General features: G+C 42.3%; 1 protein-coding gene across 11 annotated transcripts in view; it reads right to left on the bottom strand.

The window, feature by feature from the left end:
- COBL (cordon-bleu WH2 repeat protein) overlaps positions 1-21,628 on the bottom strand; it is a 233,747-nt gene that overhangs the window by 134,505 nt on the left and 77,614 nt on the right. For 9 of the 11 annotated variants that reach the window (XR_013635369.1, XM_073332702.1, XM_073332705.1 and 6 more), the window contains exons 3-5: positions 10,769-10,976; positions 9,328-9,556; positions 2,049-2,143 (exon numbers count right to left, since the gene is read on the bottom strand). Coding sequence is in view for 8 of the 11 variants with exons in the window: in XM_073332702.1 (XP_073188803.1) it covers positions 2,049-2,143; positions 9,328-9,556; positions 10,769-10,976 (532 nt within the window). In the remaining 3 variants the exon portion in view is untranslated. Of the gene's footprint in view, positions 1-2,048; positions 2,144-8,768; positions 8,941-9,327; positions 9,557-10,768; positions 10,977-21,628 lie in introns of those variants that run through there. The other 2 variants (XM_073332707.2, XM_073332706.2) reach the window with 1 other exon arrangement.

Genomic DNA, 21,628 nt, shown 5'->3' with positions numbered 1-21,628 from the left:
TGAGCTGTAGCTCACGAAAGCTCATGCTCAAATAAATTGGTTAGTCTCTAAGGTGCCACAAGTACTCCTTTTCTTTTTGCGAACATTCCCATTGTTACTGCTGCTTGCTGTATGCTCCATATCATCTGAGAGAGTAAGGGGGAGACGTTTATGGTGGGGTGGGAGGTTGACGCAAATCGCCTGGCATCCGATTTTGAGCAGCCAGATACTAGGGCGATTAGAAGAGCACAGCAAGGCGCGCTGCACATCAGAGAGGCTTTGAAAACCAGTTTCATGACTGGCCAGGCTTCAGTGTGACAGTTGTGCATGATTCTCCTTGATGCAAACCCACCCCCTTTGTTGATTTTAATTCCCTGTAAGCCAACCACCCTCCCCCCTTTGAAATGAAGTATCTATTGTTTTGAAACCATGCATTCTTTCTTTATTAATTAAAAAAAATGAGATAATGGACAAGGTAGCCCGGGTGGGGTGGGGTGGGGGAGGAGGGAAGGATAAGGCCACATTGCTTATTGTAGCCACACTAAAGATCAAACTGTTTGAATCACAGCCTTCTGTTGCTTGGGCCATCCTCTGGAGTGGAGTGGCTAGGTGCCCGGAGCCTCTCCACCCCCCCTGCCCCACGTTCTTGGGCATCTGGGTGAGGAGGCTATGGATCATGGGAAGGAGGGTAGGCGATTATACAGTGGATGCAGCAGGGGTCTGTGCTCTTGTTGGTTTTCCTGCAGCTCCAAAAGACACTTCATCATGTCAGTTTGATCCCTCATTAGCCTCAGCATCGCATCCTGCCTTCGCTCTTCGCGCTCACTTAATTCTTTCCTGGCCTCTGCCCACTGAATGCCTCCATGCATTAAGCTGTGCCCCATCAGTGCGGGAGGACTGAATGAACTCTGAAAACATGTGATCATGAGTGTTTTTTCGCCTTCTAATCTGCGATAACCTCAGGGACGGAGATGATAGGGGGAGCGTAGAAACATTCTACACTGTACGATTCTGAGGGGACTGCAGTCACCTGTGCTGCTGAGTTCGCCATGCTGACCAAACAGGAAATGAAATTCAAAAGTTCCCGTGGCTTTTCCTGTGTACCTGGCTAGTGCATCAGAGTTCAAAGTGCTCTCCAGAGCAGTCACAATGGAACACTCTAGGATAGCTCCTGGAGGCCAATACCGTCAATTTTGCGTCCACACTACCCCAAACTTGACCAGGCAAGCTCGATTTTAGCGCTACTCCCCTCGTGGGGGAGGAGTACAGAAGTCAATTTTAAGAGCCCTTTAGGTTGATGGAACGGGGTTGGTTGTCTGGACGCAGTCATTTTTAAATCGACCTAATGGGGCTAAATTCGACCTAACCCCATAGTGCAGACCAGGCCTAAGTTTCTAGTGAAGACCAGGCTTGAGTTACTGAGAGTGGAAGTGACTTATTTGAACCTGCTTGTCATTGTTAATGCCTATTGAGCTCAAAAGCCTAACATTTAGATGAGAATGTGTTTTGTTAAAAGTTCAACACACCCAACTACTTCAATTGAGGGCTGAAAGACCTTAACAAAACAGGATTTGAGAATTCTGATTTTTCTAAAGTAAAAAAGCCTAGCAGGTAGCAAAACTGCCTTTTAAAATTGAGGAACACATCTTTCAGGCTTCAGCAAAACCAAAATAAACCCATTTTTAAATTCTTGTCCAGCTCACCTTTAATTTTATTCCCAGAAGGAAAACTTCTTCAGCCTGTCAGTGCATCAGAGTTTGATATTAATATAATTCCTGTGGGAATTACATCGGATTTTTGGATATTGAGGTTTTACATGTGAGATTATTTTTGTAATCTGAAACATGGTGTTCCACTTTTCAGACCCTCTTAGGAATGGCCATTAAATATTGCTCACTCCTGCCCATGGACATGTTGATTAAAATGATTGTACTTGAATGTAGTTTATACATTTGTGGATAAACAAATCCTTGAAAGAAGAAATATAAAAGGTACCCTAAATAAAGCTAGAAAGAACACAATTCTCTTTAGCATGATATAAAATAGGTCATGGTTTGCAGAACCCTTACCTTGCTGCTTCTTTTATTAACTTTGAAAAATCCCAGAAATCCTCTCTTTTCTTTTTCTGTTGCATCGTTGCTTATTGAAGAATTTTGACTTGTTTCTGAAACAATTATATTGGGTTATTTTTTACACTCCCAAAAGCACAGTTACAAACCCAGAAGTTTTAAAAGCAATGATCCCAAGTTAACCCTTTAGTCCCTGAAATACAAGTTGTGTGTGCATAGGGGTGATCATGAGGCAAAATAATATAACAGATTCTGGATCCTCACTTGGATCTGATCCTCTCTCATTTAGGGCCTGGTCCAAAGCTCTCTGAAGCCAATGGGAGTCTTTCCACTGATTTCAACAGGTTTTGGATGAGACCCATTGTAATCCTGAGTCTCAGGGTTACGCATTACACACAGGAGTAACGGGTTGTAAGATCAGTCCTGAAGTTGTCATTAAGACACTACCACAGTAATTTAGGGCTTGTGTTCTTGTAAAACACTACAGTGGCACAGATGTACTGTTGCAGTTGCACCACTGTAGCACTTCAGTGTAGACACTACCTACGCTGACAAGAGGGGTTTTCCTATTCATTAGGTAATCCACCTCCCTGAGAGGTAGTACCTAGGTCAACAGAAGACTTCAGCTTAAAAACACCGCTCAGGGGTGTGGATTTTTCACACCATGGACCAACATAGTTAACTCAACCTAATATTCCTAGTGTAGACCAGGCCTTAGCCTTTGAAAATGCTTTTAAAGTACATATTAGGAGTCAACCCTCCCCCCACACTCTCAACAATGCTCCTTTAAAAAAGTGATTATAGATTTTTAACAACCCATGGGCATTGTTCAAACCCATCAGAAGCCAATGGAAAGACTCCCATTGATATCAGAGGGTTATGGACCAAGCCGTATAAGAGGAAATTGAACCTTCCTGTAGAAGTGGTAGCTCTTTAGAGAATGATCTTGCAACCTTTACTCACACTAGTAGTGCCACTTAATAACCGCTTTCTTGGTATTTCTATGAATGTTTTAGGGGAAAGGTGATATAGGTGTGGTCCATGAGCCAAACACAGCCCAGACAGTCCGTATCTTCCAGACTGCTGTGTCTTAGATACAGAAATCAGCTTTGAGCTGACTCGGGAATTGCATATCCTAAAAGTCACTGCTGTATACTCATCTGTCTCACTGGCAGTATAATGAACAGCATGATGCATTACATGGCCAGCAGCCAGTAGGAAAGGCCATTTTGATATCAAGAAGCTGAATTCAGTACACCAGTTGAACAACTCTGACCACCCAGCTCTCATAAATGATAGTTCCCCACCCCTCAGCCATTTGCTCTGCCACCTTAAAGGCCTGATCCAATGCTCACTGAAACCAATGCAGTCGTTCTCCCATTGACTTTAATGGGCAATTGATCAGGCCCTAAATGCCGCCCTCTATCTCTTGGCAAGTTGTAATGTTCTTGATGTCTGAGGAAGTTTTAACGAACGGAGAAAATTCACAAGTTAAAAAATATTTGCTTTGTTTTGTAACATGAAAAATAAGCAAAATGACCTTAAATTATTTTTTAACCGTGAAATGATACATTTCACAAAGGAGACTCTTGTAAAACTTTTTGCATGTCATACAAAGTATCACATTTTTGTTAGAAGGTGTTAAGTGCATACAGCAGATCAAAGCATAGTAGAAGAGTAAATATGATGAACAGATTAAAAACAGAACCACACACCATCCTTATTGAAGAAGAAAATGCCCCTCCAGCTCAACAAAAATACCATCAATAAACTAACCAATATCTTCCTGTATGACTACTAAGCATTGCCTGCACTCGTTGGTCTGAAATTGCTATCCCCATGCTTAGGGCTAGACTGTGATTCATTGTGAATAAGGGCTTCACAAGCCATCCCTTAATACTTAAAAGTAAAGACTGAACGTCAAGTGGAGTCAATGGGAGCTGTAGGTAAACCCATGGGAGCTATTGGCCCCAAAAGTTGAAAGGGAAATACATGTTTATTAAGGAACACCTGCACTAAAGACACACTATAGTCCCAGTCCTGCAATCACATGTACACAGGCAGATCTCTGCATCCATGAGAAATCCTCTTGACTTCAATGGAACTCCCATGTGGTTGTACCCAGGTGCTCCCACATGGATCAGCTTTCCAAAGTATGTAATTTCTATGGTGAATTTACAGACTGTCAACATCTTTATTATAAATCCCTTTAAAATTTTACACGGAGATGGGATTTCAGACATTGTGTATATTATTTCACATCAACAAAGAATTCAGGGCAAAATTTTCCTCTTAAGTCCATATGGAAGATCATGACTGATACTACACTCTCTGAATACGAGGACAATGCAAGTAAGGACAGAGAATGCTGAAGTCAAGGGATGAAATCATGGCCCCATTGAAGCCAACAGTTTTGCTACTGATTTCAGTGGGGCCAGGATTTCACACAAGGTCCTCAATAGGAATCAGAACATGGTGCTTATAATTTTCTTCATGAAATTTGAAAATAACCCCCACTTTTTGTTTCTGAATCATGTACAGAAACACAAAAGAACACTGAGGACTATTTTTCTAAGCTGGGCAATTTTAGATGCACTTGCAAAATGAGTGCCTGCACGTGTTGTGTCAACATTCACATTTGTGTAAACCAAACAGCCATATGCACATTAACTGGGTAAATGTCCAAGTATGTACATGTTTGCACACATATTTTGCAGGCACAGTTTAGGAACCAATTGCTGAAAGTGTTTTGGTTACAAATCTTTTCCCTAGGGTTGTTGTAAAAAAAAAGTTGGCATTCATTTTTCAAGCAAAAACGTGTACTGGAAAAGCTCACAATCACAATGATGTCTATGGGTATGTCTACAAAAGCTTCAGTCATACCCAGTGATTGCAATATAGACATCCTGTGACACTGCACCCCATGTTCTTCAGAGTGATATTATTATGATATGATTAGGACATAATTATAATGCATTTTATGCAAGATAAATCATGTGAGATGTCACTGAAAATGTTATGATTTGCTGAATATGATTATCTTATTTCTATGCATGTATCATTTGGTATCTGAAGTTAGGAATATTGACTCTATATTTCAAATGTAGTTGCACCTGGGTAATGCCCATTAGACAAGATGCTTGTAGTCAAGATAGATGGGTAGGGAAGGGCCTATTCAAGACAATGGGGCATTAATAAAAAACAATAGGCCTTAGGAGGAGCTTATTTTCCACCTGGGGAGCATTCTTGAGAACACTACACACAGCCTCTGACTAATTGTTGCTATGACTCTACAAAGATGTGATGTGACCACATGTCTCTAGACCAGTAGTTCCCAAACTTGTTCCTCCGCTTGTGCAGGGAAAGCCCCTGGCGGGCCGGGCTGGTTTGTTTACGTGCCGCATCTGCAGGTTCGGCCGATCACCGCTCCCAGTGGCCGTGGTTCGTTGCTCCAGGCCAATGGGAGCTGCTGGAAGCGGCGGCCAGTACGTCCCTTAGCCTGCGCCACTTCCAGCAGCTCCCATTGGCCTGGAGAAGCGAACCGTGGCCACTGGGAGCCGCGATCGGCTGAACCTGCGGACCCGGCAGGTAAACAAACCAGCCCGGGCCACCAGGGGCTTTCCCTGCACAAGCAGCAGAACAAGTTGGGGAACCACTGCTCTAGACTCCATCTTGGGATGTCAGTGTTTTTCCACAGACCTGTCTGGGAGCCAAGCTTTGAAACTAAGGGTTCCTGCCATATGCAAAAGCTATATAAGGTAGGAAGTGACATCATCTGGTGTGCTTCACTCCCCATCCAAGGAGACTCCTGGAAACACCTGAGGAACAAAGACTGAACTGGGGGAAGTGCTGGACCCAGACTAAAGGGATTTTTAGCCTGTGAATGGAATACCTGGGGATTCCAAGCTGTAAGCAAGTGCAGCTTGCCCCTTAAGAATCTGCAGCCTACTTGTATAATCTCTTTGGTTATAAATAGCAGATTTTCACCCTATCTATTTAGTATATTAAGTTTAGCTTGTGTTTTTTATTTGCTAGATAATCTGCTTTGATCTGCTTTCTATCCCTTATAATCACTTAAAATCTATCTTTTGTAGTTAATACACTTGTTTTTCGCTTTATCTAAACCAGTGTGTGGGAATCATAACATGGGGCAAAAGGCTGCTGCATATTCCTCTACGCATTGAGGGAAGGGGCAAATTTAATGAGCTTACGCTGAACAGTTCCCTGTGCAACGCAAGATGGAATAATTTTGGGTTTATACTCCAGAGGGGGTATGTGCCTGAGGAGCTGGGAGTAGCTTTCCCATGCCGGGGCTGGTCAGAGAGCCTGTTTCTAACTGCAGCTGGGTGTGTCCCTACCTGTATGTACGCTGGTGAAAGTGCAGGCTGGAAGACTTTGTAGCTTGTCACAGCAATATGGTGTGAGAGGGAGCCCATGCGGGACCCCTTGGTGGGTCAGGGGCCTCAGTGGTACTCCAGTTCCAAGTGGCACCCTGGGGGGAACCCGTCACACATCCCCTAATACAGTGGTCTCAATTAAAATGTCATTGTTTATCCACAATCATCACACACATGGATATCTCAGCATCTGTTTTTTCCAGTTCAAAACTAAGGTACAGGTAAACCCCAAGTAGTTAAATGCCTCTGGGGCAATCAAAACATTCTCATTTTGCTCATGAGACAAAGCAAAATTTAAGATGATCTGATGAAATTCAGATAATCACATTTTAGATTATAGGCATCTACCAGGATTCCATGCATCAGTATGTGATAAGGTTTTAAAATATTGACATTTTAATGGAAATGATTCCATGACCAATGTATTTTCCCTCCCGCCACTTTGGCCAGAAATGCAGGCAAGTGAAGCAGTCCATCTGCACTGAAAATAATCACTGTCTATGATATAAAACAGATAATGTAAACAACTCTGTTCCCTGTAGTATTTTATGCTATGACCTTGCAATTTTGTTATGCTACCAAAGCCATGCTAAAAAGACAACCTGAAGGGGAAACTGATTTTCCCTAAGCATTGTTGTACAGTACCTCTATAGCTCAGAGAAGGTTCAGACTGAGTTTTTGATGGAAGAACTGGAAAAAGCAGGCAATGAAAGGACAAGAAAAACCACATTAACTTTCTGACACATGACCCAGTAAACCACAGATACTATCCATTACCCTTAATATTTGGTCTTCAGAAACACCATAAAGAAAGGTGGGTTTTTTTCCCTGAAACTGGACATGCAAGGCTGCTGTTAGAAGCAACAATGCACTTACCTGAGTAGAGAGGTTTGTTGTTCTAATTCTTAATCTTTATTGAAACTGCTTCAACTTCTAAGAGAAACTATGTAACCAGGTGAAAGCAGAGTTTCTCTTTTAACAAAAGACTTAATAGAACTTTGGAACGAAGTGTTGGTGCCTCAAGTGAGGAGTCACTCAACTAGAATTTGCTCTTACACACAGTCTGTGTTTTGAGCACATCCAATACCATATTTAGGGTTATAGGGGCACCTCTGCTAATGAGATAAGATGTTGGAACAATCCATTTTGTCCACCTGATAATTGACATGGGGCTGTATTCTGCAGCCCAGATGAATGGGTTACTGCCACTGAATTTAATGAGAATTTTCCCTCTGTAATGACTGCAGGGTAGGGAAAATCTTGATACCAGCAAAACCTTGGGAGAAATATTGTATTTGCAGGATCACCCTGGGGAAACTCCACTAAAATTATTTCTTTTTATTACTCAGGACTGACACACAGGCAGGTAGATATGAAAAAATAACAGAAAAGAATGAATCCTGCAGAAATACATTTTTGGGATCAGATGTAATATCGTTCTAATGTAATGGTTAATTGAGAAACAGAAGTTAATTTCTTGTGTCAATCACCTATGCAATGGGTAAGATTTGTAATATTACAGTCTGCTCCTATGGTTCAAATCCTGCAATTGGGTCTGCTAACATGGAGTTCAGTAGGGCTCTGCATGGGTACCAAAATGTGAACCTGATTAGGGCCAATATTGTAGCCAATGCACTTTGCTACTTTTCTGGTCCAAATATTAAATTAAAAGAAAAATGTTTTAAGAAGGCCCAGACTCATTATTCTAGCGAGAGGTCTCTGAAATATGCCATGCTATAAGGACAAACACTCTGTATGCTTAACATGCTGCTCCAAAGTGTTTCACTGTAAATATGTCTAAATAGAAGAGAAGTAGCATTTGAGTTGTGGCACTTTAATTTGTGGGTGTCTTTTTTGAGCCTCTCGCCATTTCAAAGGGAAAGGAAATACTTAGTTTACTTAAAAGCCTAAACTCGTTGAAATGTTGATCATTCCAGGGTAAAACTGTCATTTAACAGACAGGTTTGAAAGAAGAGACCCAACACCAACATAAATAAATGACTGTATAAATAAAAAATAAGCCTGTCTAGCACCATATGTGGTGGCAACATTTTCTAAACAATAAACAATGACATCAGCTCTTTTGGAAGAACTACTCAGTGAAAGAAAAATAAAAGATTTTTTTTTAAATGAAGATCACTTTTTGTTAGTAAAAAAACCCAGCACTCGGCAGTGGCAGCCTAGGATGTCTAAAGCACATTTAATATCTATGCTCTCTGGATCAAAGAGCTGTCTGACCAAACTGAAGTCCAGATAGGTGGCATTAGAATATTGTTTAGAGGAGGAGAAAAACACAAAAGAACATTATTTTAAATAAAAATACCTCATCGGTGCCTCTTCATTAACAGCACATAGCTTTGTTCATAGGAGGAATTGCTTTGGCATTTAGCAGCAATTTTTTATCATAAGCCCTGGTCTATTTCTGTTCCTCTCATTTCTATCAGCTGCCATGATGGTGGCACGTTAGCTCTCCCTCGTTCTCTGTGTCACAGCACAGGTGGATGAGCAGCTTTGTCTGGATACAGCACCAGTGCCCTGTGTGCCCCTTTTGGCAGCAGCCCTCGGGGCAACGAGGCTCCTCCCTGTGTGTTTAGACTGAGCCAATCATCTCTTTCACAGCTGTTAGCCTCTACTGGCATGATGCCTGGGAACAAGTCACGCTATTTACATTCTGGGGACTCCTGGATGGCAGCTGAATGCACTGTTATCCTTGCTGTTGCTACTGGCCTTGATTATAAAACACGAGTAGCTCTGTAAAGCTGACATGAATGTCACCCTTCTATTTAAGTCTGGTTTTAAAGCAACGAAGATGTAAATACAGATCATGTGTAATCGTTGGTAGATCACTAGAGCCATAGCAGATGCAATTAAACTAGACTCACCTCTTTTCCTGTCCCAAGCATACAGTTCCTTTATCCCTAACTCGTCCAAGGACTTTGTAAGTTCCAGCTCCTCCCCCGTGATATTGTCCCTCAGGAGGACGACCTGCTCTGGACTGACCTCGCATTTTTCACAAATGGCTGGGATTATGCTGTGCAGAGGCACCTCAGGACTAACTCGTACCACAGCCTTGTGTGTCTTCAGGTAATTCACTACCAACCTCATGGATTTCTGAGAAAGCAAAGGAAACAGACAGACACTGTCAGGCTTTATGTGGGTGTCTCCACACCAACCCCCTACATGCTTTCCAGTGACACAGAGCAGGTACTGAAGACTTTGTTTTGCCTTGATCCTTCCGGTGCAAACTTAGTGACCCACATGGGGAAACTTGCTATTGGACAAGATCTTAAAAAAATCTCCAAGGAGTGATTCACAAGGACTAGTGTATAAGAGCAAACTCAGAGGCAGTCATGCATTAGGAATCCTACTGTAAATAAGCACCACCACATTTGAATGACATTCAAAGCATAGACAGTAAAATACCTGGAGGAAGAGTGAAAAGCAAAGTTAATCAAATGGGAGGGGAAAAAAATCTGTTCCAAAACCAGATACTGGCAAATAAAGATTTTAATTCAAGGAGCAGAGGGGGAAGAAATTTTGGCCCATATTCTGGGTTACACTAAGGCCCCTTTGCATGATACACCTGCCCAAAGGGGTCATAAATCCAAGAGATCTTGCCAAGTAAGGATTCTCCAGTTGGAGAAAAGCAGCTTTTACACCACGCCCCTGCACATAGTGCCTATATAGGAAATGTGGCCAGGGGAAAGGAGCTGTGGCCAGAGCGCTGCTTATTTAAAACAATGTCATTTTTCAGTGTGCGTAAGTAGCTCCCTCTGTGATATTTTAATGTGATCAGATGCACTGATTCCCATTAATGTTCATATTTCAGAGAAAAAATAAGTCTTTGGAAGATGGTTGGCTCCAAATCTCTCCCAGATGGTGAAACTTTCCATTTACTTTAAGGTTCCTGGTCTTCTTGATAAATAACCGTTACTTATACAATATACTTACTGTATGTGCAAAGTCACTACATAAAGGAAACAAGTGAAACATCTTAAAATTCACTTTAGTGATTATTTTCAGTTTAAAAACTTTATTTCATAAATGTCCCTTCAGATTCTGACATAATGATTTAATCTGCCCTAAATACTATATTTAACTTTATTACTACAACAGAATGCTAGTATCCAGAGTGAGTAATAGTAACTTTACCAGTTTAACAGATGACTGCATCAGTCTGTACACAAGCCTCCCCCATCCTGATTTAAAGATTAAAAAAAAAAAAAAAAGTGGGTGGAACAGGGAGTATCAGCATCGCTGCTTGAAGATATACTACTATAATGATGGTCCCATAGTGTTGTTCTAGCAGCAGGCAGTACTGACCTCAGGGATCCTAGGTGGAGGTCGTTTTGTCTTCCCTTCAGGAACTTTCTCCTTCAGAAGTACTGTCTGTACATCCAGCGCCCCAACCAAAGTATTAGGCTTATAACTCAAAGGTTGCATCCCACAAGCCTTCAGCTCAAGAGTATGGTGAACTGGATTCAAGTGGTACCGGCTGCACAAATCCACCAACAGATCCATCACTGCTTTACTGCAAAGAAAAAAAAGACTCTCTGTAGCCTTTAATTAACTACACATTGTTAGACACCAGAATACCAGAACTAATCCAACAGTACTCAGAGCATAAACCAAGGGCAGGCAGAGTGCACCTTGTCTGCTAAATGCCCCCATAAAGTTCTACAATCCAGTGGCCTTCATCCTCACTATGGGCTTGAAGAACACAGAGATTACATGTCCCAATATAAAATGCTCCACACTGATGGGAACATCCTGGTCAGTCAGCTAAAAAAAAGGAGTGTTTCGATCTGGGACCTGTAATCTCCATGGGTGATGTTTTTCAGTGAGAAAGAAAGAAGAAAAACTACATAGATGCAGCACCATCTGGAGGAACAGGCATATTTCCACTATGCACTTTAATTACACCATTCCACTTTAATTACACCATTCATTCACAAGCACGACCAGGAGCGGGCACTTAATGGAGTCACTGGGGAATTTGCAAGAACGGCTTTGGCAGCTCCGAAAAGTCAGGCATGGAGCGGCTTAGGAATCCTCTCTCCAGAGAGACAAAGGAGTTAGGGATTGAGCCCAACTTCCCTACCAGGATGCACTGGACATAGGGAGCAGCAACCTTGACGTAGGAGCCAAGACACAGCCTGAGAAGCTGCTCTTCTAACATCTGTTACAGGCTCCAAGAGCATTCTCAGGTGCAAAATGGACAAGCCTGGGAAATTTGAAAAATCAGATCATAGATGAAAGAGGAACACTACTAGGGGGAATAAGAAGACTGAAGATCTAACCATGGTGGTTTTATGATAAGGGGAAACACTTCAGGAAAACCAGGCACTTTAGATAGCTGTGCTCCCTTGCGCAGTACATCTATATGAAAATACATTTGGAAGTTCCATTGTCTAATATGTGTGCACTATTTCACATTTTCAAGCACTTATAATTATATTTTGAAACCATTTCTCTATCCAAATGTAGCAATATACAAATCCATTGAAATATGCATGCACGTGTACAGAACTACTGCATATTCCCACATACACACGTGTGCAGCAGTGAACAGCCATAGGTTGAGGCTGCATATCTATCCATCGCGATATAGATATCAGTTTGCCTCTTTGTGTATAGACAGTGGTAAGTAGCTCTCTTTTTAAATAGAATTTGCATATGCTGTTTTTCTCTGCCTTATTGCTGCTGTTTCAGAGAACAGAACAATCTGGAAGAACTTAAATTCATAACACCTCACTATAAATTCTATATTCTACTAGACATCTTTATTTAAATAAAATTATGTGTTTCTGCAACACGTAGCATAGCAGTAACTCACACAAGTTTGGCTAACAACCAAAATGCCATCTTAAAACACGCAAGCTATTTCATTCAAAAAAAAAAAATTAGCATAGAGGTTGAAAAAAATACTGACCTTCATGCACTGAATTATTGCAGTTCCAGAACACAACTATAATACTCATGCTGTGGTATCTCATTAAACTATGCATTGTGTTCATCAGCACTTTTCTAGCAGCAATCATATTTCCAACAAAGTAGTAGACTTCATACAGATGATATGAAAAAGGCAAATTATGGTCAATCATTTGAGATGAATTCAACCCCAGCAGAGAGAAAAGAAAGCTGATTCTCCAGCAACTGCTGAGTGCAGAGGAGATGGGAACTACATACAGTAAGTATTTCAAATGAGATCTGCAACGCCCAATCCTGTTTCATCCTGCTTATAAATACTCAAAACTGCCACGGAAAACATCCCCAAGCTTCAACTGTACTATTTAGGAGCCCACAGATTGAAAGATAAAAACTGTTAGAACAACTTCAAAGAGCAATTTTATCAAAACGGAAACTTGAAACGTTTCCTCAAAATGTCAGCAGAATAAAAACAGAACTAAAAGAAGTCTGTGGACTAAATGCAGAATGAATAGATTCCCTTATAGACTAAAGTTTCCAGAGAGATAAGAAGTCAAGCTAAATGAAGTGGAAGCCCTTTGTACTAAAGTTATTTTTTTCTATAGAACTTCACCATAAGCAGAGATTCACTATCCCTGGAAATGCACTTTGTACAATGTACTTCAATATACAAGGGGTGTAGTGAGCTCTTTATTTGCTGTAAATAGGATCCACAATGCATACCTCACTCACCATCCACAGAGAGGGTTGGCACTATACTGTTTATATGGATGTGAAAGTTCAAAACACTATTTTCTGGTTGTGATTGGTAGCTTGTGGATTGGTTCCTACCTCACTTCATTGTTGGCTTTCAGGCAGTTATCTTAATTTTGGAGTCTCCCTTTGGCTCATGTTGAAAACCAGCTCTTCTAGCTCTTGCTTCTTCCTGCTGGAGTTGTACATGCTGTGGAAGCGAAGAAGTGCACACTGTTCGCAGAATACTATGTCAGGGTTGCCCTCAGCCATTTAGATGTGCCACTCTCTTCTGGAGCTCTCCCATTAGGGATGCAGGATGGGATATGTGTATCTTGCTTTTGGCTGGACAGTAAAGGGTTCAAGCTCCTCCTTTGGGTTTAAAGGAAGAATCTCTCTCCCCCCCTCTCTCTCTCACAGACTGCCATAAGTGCCAGGTTTGTGGGGAGGAGCTGACAGCTGGGCCCCTTAAGTAGTTTGGGGCTCATTAAGAGGAAACCATGAGAGGTTATGGGGTCTGGTCAGGACAGGGGACTCCTGGAAAACAGAAGTTCAACTTCCTTTCATGGTGAATAGAATGGATTATGTGCACTAGAGCCAGTGGTTTCTTATTTGTTCCCTGCTATAACCTGAATTTGGGCCATCTTGCTGGACTTTGTTGAAAAGTGAACTTTAAGGATATCTTTAGGCCGCGCTTCTGAGAAAGGAACGACTTGCATTGAATTTCCATGACACAAGATTGAATCAGAATGTGCTCTTTTTGCCTGTCCCAGGGGACCCCTGAAGAAACATTTCCTTACTATGAAGAGAAAGGGATTCCCCTTATTTGCTCCCCACTGCTTTAAAGTATTGGTAAATCCTTTCTAAGTAATAGCATCCATGTGACAGGGTTCTTCCCTATTTCCTCTTTATTTATTACCACCTGCCTAGTGCCTTAAGAATCAGAAGTAGGCTGACCCTTCTTCCCCATCATCTGGGCCTTGGTGCTTTCTTGGGAGCTTGTTACTGTCACTTCTAGAATGGCCAAAAGGGGCTTCCTCCATCTTTACCTCTTCACCTTGTCCCCTGGATGCCTGGTGCTCCATTCTGACCATGATTGGGTGAAGCAGGTCGTTGATTTTAAAGTCCAGTCTCAGGACTTCTTCAGCTCCAGAGCGGAGAACTCCTTTCTTTGCCCCCTCCTGCACAGGTTAATCTCTTTTACACTGACTCTCCAGCTAGGATGTACATTCTTTACTTATTCAAGCCAGAACTTGGAAATATAACTTTGTTAGTTTTCTGACTCTTCCCTCAAATACCTCCAACACTCTTTAGAGAGCTGTAAACTCTATAGCACAAAAAGAATCCACGAACTGCTGAAAGAAACCATGTTAAGATTCAGACATGATTGCCCAGGCAGATATTTTTAACAAGGGACTGTAATTTGGCTCCATATCACTCTTGTATTATTAAAGAGTATGATATTGCAAACCAAGGCTGGAAAGTAAAGAAGAGAGACTGCCATGTCAGCAGTACTTATCAGGCTGACATCCCACTTAGGTACAGTGTTTGGCTCCCTTGTGTCACAAGGTTCCCCTGTAAAACTCAAGGAAGAGATTTACAGTTGCACATTACTTTGAAGATAGAGTAAACAACAGAGTTGTTCTGGGAGTGGCCTCAACTTAGTCTCAACTAGAAGCACCAAGAGTAGTCAGTTTAAATATACACTAGTGCATTTGGGGGGGAAGGGGAGATACTCTACTGACAGAATAAAAACAGGTCCCTGCCCTGTGAAACTTACAAACTAAACAGGTGAATGAGGCAACAGCTTTTACTGGCCCAACTTCCGTTGGTAAGAGAGACCAGCTTTCAAGCTTACACTGAGCTCTTCTTCAGGTCTGGGAAATGTCCTCAAAGTGTCACAGCTAAATACAAAGTGGAATAGATTGTTTAGCTGTGTTAGGAGTTAACACATATTTCAAGGGACCATTTAAGGTGAAGTGGCCCGTTAACACCCATCCAGTCATGGGGGAAAGGAAGGTGGGGGTCGGGGAGGGAACGGCTGGGTGGTGGTGGGGGTGTTAATAAGTTATAGACTGTTGTAATAAGTCATAAATCCAGTGTCTCTATTCAGTCCATGATTTTTAGTGTCTAGCATGGTTATGAATTTAAGCTGCCAGGCTCATCTTTTGAAAGTGCTGTTCGGGTTTCGTTTGAGGATGAGGATTGATAGGTCAGATATAGAGTGATCGCTTAGTGAAAAGTGTTCACCCATAGGTAATAGGGTGCTTTTGTCTTTTATCATTTTCCTGTGTCAGTTCATTTGACAGCATAGTGATTGTCTGGTTTTACTTCCATAGTTGTTGTTGGGGCATTTAATGCACTGGATGAGGCACACTACATGTTGTGATAGGCATACGTAGGAGCCATGAATCTTGAGAGGTGTGACTGCTACAATGATCAACACCGCTCACAACACACCGGAGTACGTTTCCCAGACCTGAAGAAGAGCTCTGTGTAAGCTTGTCTTTCTCACCAACCAAAGTTGATCCAATAAAAGGTATTACCTCACCCACCTTGTCTTTCTAATATCCTGGGACTGCACGGCTACTACAACACGACAAACTAAACAGGGAATATTCAGCCAAAAGTGGAGTGCGGGTGACAGATGCAGAAAAATGTCCTTTTGCTTTATATTTGTCTATTTTGCCCATATGCCTTTTGACTGCCTATTGTGGCTTAGAACCTGCCTGGCTGCTCTAATTTTGACTCACATCCTATTTGCTATTTTGTACTTCAATTCTTGTTATTTGGTTTTAATCCTTCCGTGGTTTTAAATTTCCTAATTATTTGTTGTTAAACCTCTTCTACATTTAGCTTGGTAGCCCTTTATTATTTGTAACTATTTCCTTCTATTAACCTGGACCTAGTACCACCAGTATGTACACAAACACACCCCCAGTCCCTCTCTCTTTAGAGCTGCCCTTCCTTAGAAACCATTCTGTGAGATGACTTGTAAGCTGTAGCTGTTATCTTTTAGGTCTCGATCCTGCACTGAGAACTGGGAGAGCAGACTACCCCCCATATGCCTGTGCAGAGCCCTGCTGAAATCAGTAAGGCTCCATATAGGCCGAGAGCTCTGTCCTGCAAGCCTCCAGTGTGGGATTGGGGCTTTAACTTGTACATTCTTTAGGTCAAGGACCTGTCTTTTATGCATTATCTTTGAAGTGCCTAGCTTACTGTAAATCACCATAATAGACATGACTGTGGAAGCTTAGTCATCATCCGAGCTAGCTCCCTAGATGATCAAAAACACTTTCTCTCCTTCCCTGTCCCATTAATCACTCTCACCCTCCCTCATCCAAACCTGGAGGTTGGTTTCCAAAGTCAAGGATAGTTCAAAATTCCCTGGCTATTCTTCTGCAACACATGGCAATATTACATGCAATGTCCAGCATAACTACTCCTAATGCTGCAGATATCAAACCCCAGCAGTGACAAAAAGAGGGCCAGCACATTAGCTAAATATTGGGATTGGTATAGAAATTGTCTCTAGAGTATCTGGTGTATTTCATGAGTATAACAATGCTGCTGGCAAGGTTGGAGAGAGCAGAGAAACTGGGAAGAAGAAAAAAGCAACTGTACACTCTACTGTTGAACCAAGGAAGCCAGTTGATAGAAAACCACAGCCCTCCACAGGGGGCACTTACTGGGCCTTTTCATGGAGGTATCATCGGGTATTATAATAATAAAATCACAGGACTGGAAGGGACCTCAAGAGGCTAACTTGTAATTAATGCACTCTAGGCTTGTCCAGTTGGCAACATCCCAGGGTGCACAGTGCAGCTGGGATGTCCTACAGCATCCCAGGCACAGTGTGCTCTCTGAGGCACACTAGAGAAGTCCCAGAAAGGAACTGCAGGAATGTAAGATCCCAGCAGCAGAAGACCAGAGTGTTGGGAGGGGGAGTTAACCAAACAGGTCCTGAATCTTACAAATGGTTCAGATTTGGTTCAGTTCCAGAAATGGGCAAAGATGAAACCAGTTTTCAATTCACTCATAGGAAATACTGGGAAGAGGAGTGAACAGCAAGGTAGACTTTCTTCAGATCAATCCAGTTAAAAGTTGACCTATGGGGATAGCGATTCCTTCCTTTGCTTTCACTGACTCAAAGGGTCTACTTCAAGCAACTGGTCACACAAAAAGAATATTAGATCTGCAGTTGCTTTAGGAGCGCTCACATTTATTTGCTTTCTTAATGTCTTGTCATCCTTCCTCTTTCAGACCTGCCAGAAGCTTGTGCTGATCTGGTGCAATAAAATCACACATTTAGGTTATCGTTTCAGGACACGATGCAGTGGTTACACAAGAGTATAAGAACTGATTAGTTGTTTAAAAAAAAGATATTCCATGACTATTTTGGTACAGGAAGTCTGATTTCCCAAGAGGCAAACACATACTATTCTAGAGTTCACAGGGATTAATTATTCTAAAAGGACAAAATGCTTCGTATAATACTGTTATATCACAACACCATTCATCAAGGGCTCCATTCTGCCCTCAAATCTGCAGGGTCGCGTTTCCAAAATCTGAAACAACTTGTGTGTTTGAGGAGCTGCCAGTAGCCACAACAATAAAGGGACACTGTCAATGTGAATTGTTTTTATACTTTAAAAAAAATCCAATTTCTGATAAAGTATCCTTAATAAAAAGTATTAAAGTCAGGCTGTACTACTTGAACATCATTCAAATATATTTTATAAGGACTTCCCTGCTTTCTTGCTGATTTCTAAAAGGGTCTTTTCTGCAAGGGAGAAATTGACTATACATAAATACAGTCAAATGCACAAAGTGAACAAAAAATAGAGAACATTCCCCTCTAGCTATTTTCAGTTATAATAATCTAAGGTATTGCTTGTAAATATAGGAGGTCCAATATTTTGAGACAAACGTGATTCTCAAGTGGACAGTTTCCTTTTAAATTGGGCTTCCTCAGTTACCCAGCCATCTTTCATGATGCTGATTTCCAGAGCCACATGACTTACTTTGCTGCTGGCAGATCTCAAAAGAGGGAGTGATTTTACAACCCTAAAAAGATAGATTTATCACAATGTATAAAGGCCAATTCTGCTTGCAGATACATGAATATAAATTCTGAATGACTTCCATTAAATGTCAATGAAGTCATTCATGCTTTACACTGGTGTAACAGAGGAGAATGCCACCCACCAGACTCAACTGGTGGAAAACTTGATAGGACTGGTGATGATTGAGACAGCCCCTGAAGAAAAATCGGGGAAGGGAAGAGATGCACGTGCTTGCAGGAAGAGGAAGTTACTCACCTTGTGCAGTAACAATGGTTCTTCGAGATGTGTCCCCCTATGGGTGCTCCACTTTAGGTGTCTGTGTGCCCCTGCACCTCTAATCGGAGATTTTTGGTAGCAGTGTCCCCTTGAGCCCGCGCATGTGCTCTCCCTCCCTCGTGGTCTGCCTCAAGGCTATTTAGCACTGCACGGGAGAACCCCCCTCACTTCCTTCTCTACCACAGAGACCTGTAGAGAACTCCAAAGTACAGGGGAGGAGGGTGGATCGTTGAGCACCCATAGGGACACACATCTCAAAGAACCATCGTTACTGCACAAGATGAGTAACTTCCTCTTCTTTGAGTAGTGTCCCTATGGGTGCTCCACTTTAGGTGACGCCGGAGTAGTACCCACCACTGGAGGCTGGGACTTCGGAGCGGAGTCTTTTACTACAGAGACTACTGTGAAGTTGAAGATGGTGTCAGCGGCCAAATCTTCAGTGATCGCATAATGTTCTGTGAAAGTATGGACAGAGGCCCCAGTCATTGCTCTATAGATTGGGGAGATAGGAGTATCCCTATGGAATGTGATTAAGGTAGGAACTGATCTCATGGAGTGCATATGGACGGAAGTAAGTTGCGCCCTTGCTAAGTGATTAATGTAACTAGAGACCCATTTGGATAGTCTTTGAGGAAGTATCTCAGAGCTTTTGGATCTTTCTGTGGATGAAAGGAAGAGTTTAGGGGATTTTCTGAAGTCCTTAGTCCTGTCCAAGTAGAATGCCAATGTCCTTCTAATATCTAGCATATGCACAATTGTCTCCCAGTTGTCACAATGTGGTTTTGGAAAAAAACAGGGAGATGGATCTGTTGATTCATATGGAAAGTGAAGAAAAAGTAGAGAGAAACTTGGGATATGGCCTTAGAGTTTTTTTTTGTTTGTTTTTGTTTTTTGTTTTTTTAAAAGACAAAGGCTGTGAATGATGGGTGTGCCATCAGGGCCGCTATTTCTCGTATGTGCTTAGCTGAGGTGATGGCAATTAAAAATGCTGTCGTCACGCACAGGTGTAAGAGAGAACAAGTTGCCCTGGACTTGGAGGGAAGTCTAGTCCAAGCCCTGAGAACTAGATTAAAGTCCCAGGCTGGAGCGGGTGGTGTCACATGGGGAAAGAGAGTCTCAATGCCCTTAAAGAGTCTACACATTAGTGGTGAGCAAACTCCAAGTGAGAAGCCATTTTCACCATGAGATGTACCTTAAGGGAGCTGAGTGAGAGTTTAAAATGTAGTGCAAAATCAGAGGGAGGAAAGATGAGGTTGGGGCTGTCCGTTTGGAATGGTACAAACTTGGGGTCGTTTCCATTTTGTAGATAGGTATGTGGAGTGGTCAACTTGTGGTTGTGTTGCAACATGTGTTTCAGCTTGTCAGAGCATTCTGCTTCTAAGCCTTGGAACAAAGAAAGATCCAAGCCTGGAGGCGGAGGACCCATGGGTTGGGGTGAAGGGTCAGCCCATTGTTTTGAGAGAGCGGGTGAGGAATGGGCTGATGTCAGAGGAACAGGAGGGCATACTGCCATCTGCATCAGGTAAGGGAGCCAGACTTGTCATAGTCAAGAGGGGCAATCACAATAACTCTCGCTTTGTTTTGTTGAATTTTCAACAGAATCTTGGATAGGGTAGGAAACTGGGAAAACAGACATACAAATGGGCTCTGTTCGCTGGGAAGATGAGGGCAACTGCCAGTGACTGTTTCCACAAAGAGTGGCTATATCTTGAAGCACCTGTGAATTCAGTATACACTCATTGTCGTGAGAAAATTCCCACTGAGACTGTTGGTTATCCCGTTCTGTATCCCTTGTAGACAGACAGCTGAGATGAGCACATTGTGATGGGTGCATCAATTCCAAAGTTTGAATGCTGTCTTGCAGAGGGAGGGAGATCTGGCAGCTCCTTGGCAGTTTATACAAAACATACAGGTCACATTAATGACAGGTTTCAGAGTAACAGCCGTGTTAGTCTGTATTCGCAAAAAGAAAAGGAGTACTTGTGGCACCTTAGAGACTAACCAATTTATTTGAGCATAAGCTTTTGTGAGCTACAGCTCACTTCATCCGATGAGGTCACATTAAGTCCATCATAACCTTTGTGTGTTGTTTTTGATGAAAGACAGAGTTTATCTTTGGCACAGGCACTCCTTACAGCCCCTAACCCCAAAAGAGTGATATGGAAGGCCATTTCTGTGGAAGGCCATTTGTCCTGAACCTTATTGTTGTGTAGGTAAGCTCCCCAGCATATTAGGGAGACATGTGTCCCAGGGTGGTGAATGTGGGTAGTGAGAGGAGCGCTCTCGCTTGTACTGCATCACGTTGATGCTGATAAAGTCCAGTCACTGTACCAGGGTTAGTATGCCACTACAATGAAGTGAACCTTGGAGACAACCCTGTATGGAACAATCTGTACCTATGATGATCCTGCCCCAAAGGTAAGCAGTAGGAAATCGCCTGTACGATGGTTGTATTGACATATGGAGGTAGGCACCCTCTACGTTCAGGGCTAGATATCAATCTCTTTCCTCTAGAGCTGGTCCTAACTGCTGTGAAGTAAGGTAAGGTGACTACTGAGTGGCGTGACAGGTGTATAGATGGCAGCTGATACTGTAAGGTATCATTGTTCAGGCCTCCAACCAGCTCATCAAAGTGCTTATAAGAGGCAGTTTGAGAGGTCATGGACTGGGGTGCATACTGTTCTCACTTTTGAGCCCTGTCCCTCTGTGCTGTTATGAGCCAGAGTGTAAGAGATGGTGAGTATTGAGAAGATTGTCATCTGTGGCGTGGTTGAGAGGTATATCTTCTCTTCTGTTCCACAGTGTAGATTCTTAAGTAGTGTAGTGCAGTCCGAGAATCCTTCAGGATGTGGAGAGAAAATCTGTCTTCTCCACAAAGACCTTGGCAGTTCAAATTGGAAGTCTGTAGCTCTTTGGGAAATCTAGAGAGGTGTAGTGAACAAAAAAAAAACAAAACCCACAACCCACCTCAGTACCACTGACATGGAGACTGGGCGGGCAGCTGTAACAGCTACATCCAGTGGGGTCTCTAGGACCGGTCTGCCTATTAACTGACCTTCTCTATGAATGGTCTGAATCTGTTCTTTTTGTGTTTCCAGTAATTTTTCAGAAACATCCTGGGTTTCCCCAAGATTAACAAAATTGTTTCACCATGACAGTTTGGTAATTTAAGACTCTAAAC

This window comes from Lepidochelys kempii, chromosome 2, assembly GCF_965140285.1.
Source record: "Lepidochelys kempii isolate rLepKem1 chromosome 2, rLepKem1.hap1, whole genome shotgun sequence".
NCBI classification, from domain to species: Eukaryota; Metazoa; Chordata; order Testudines; family Cheloniidae; genus Lepidochelys; species Lepidochelys kempii.
This window is presented reverse-complemented; position numbering and strand designations above follow the sequence as displayed.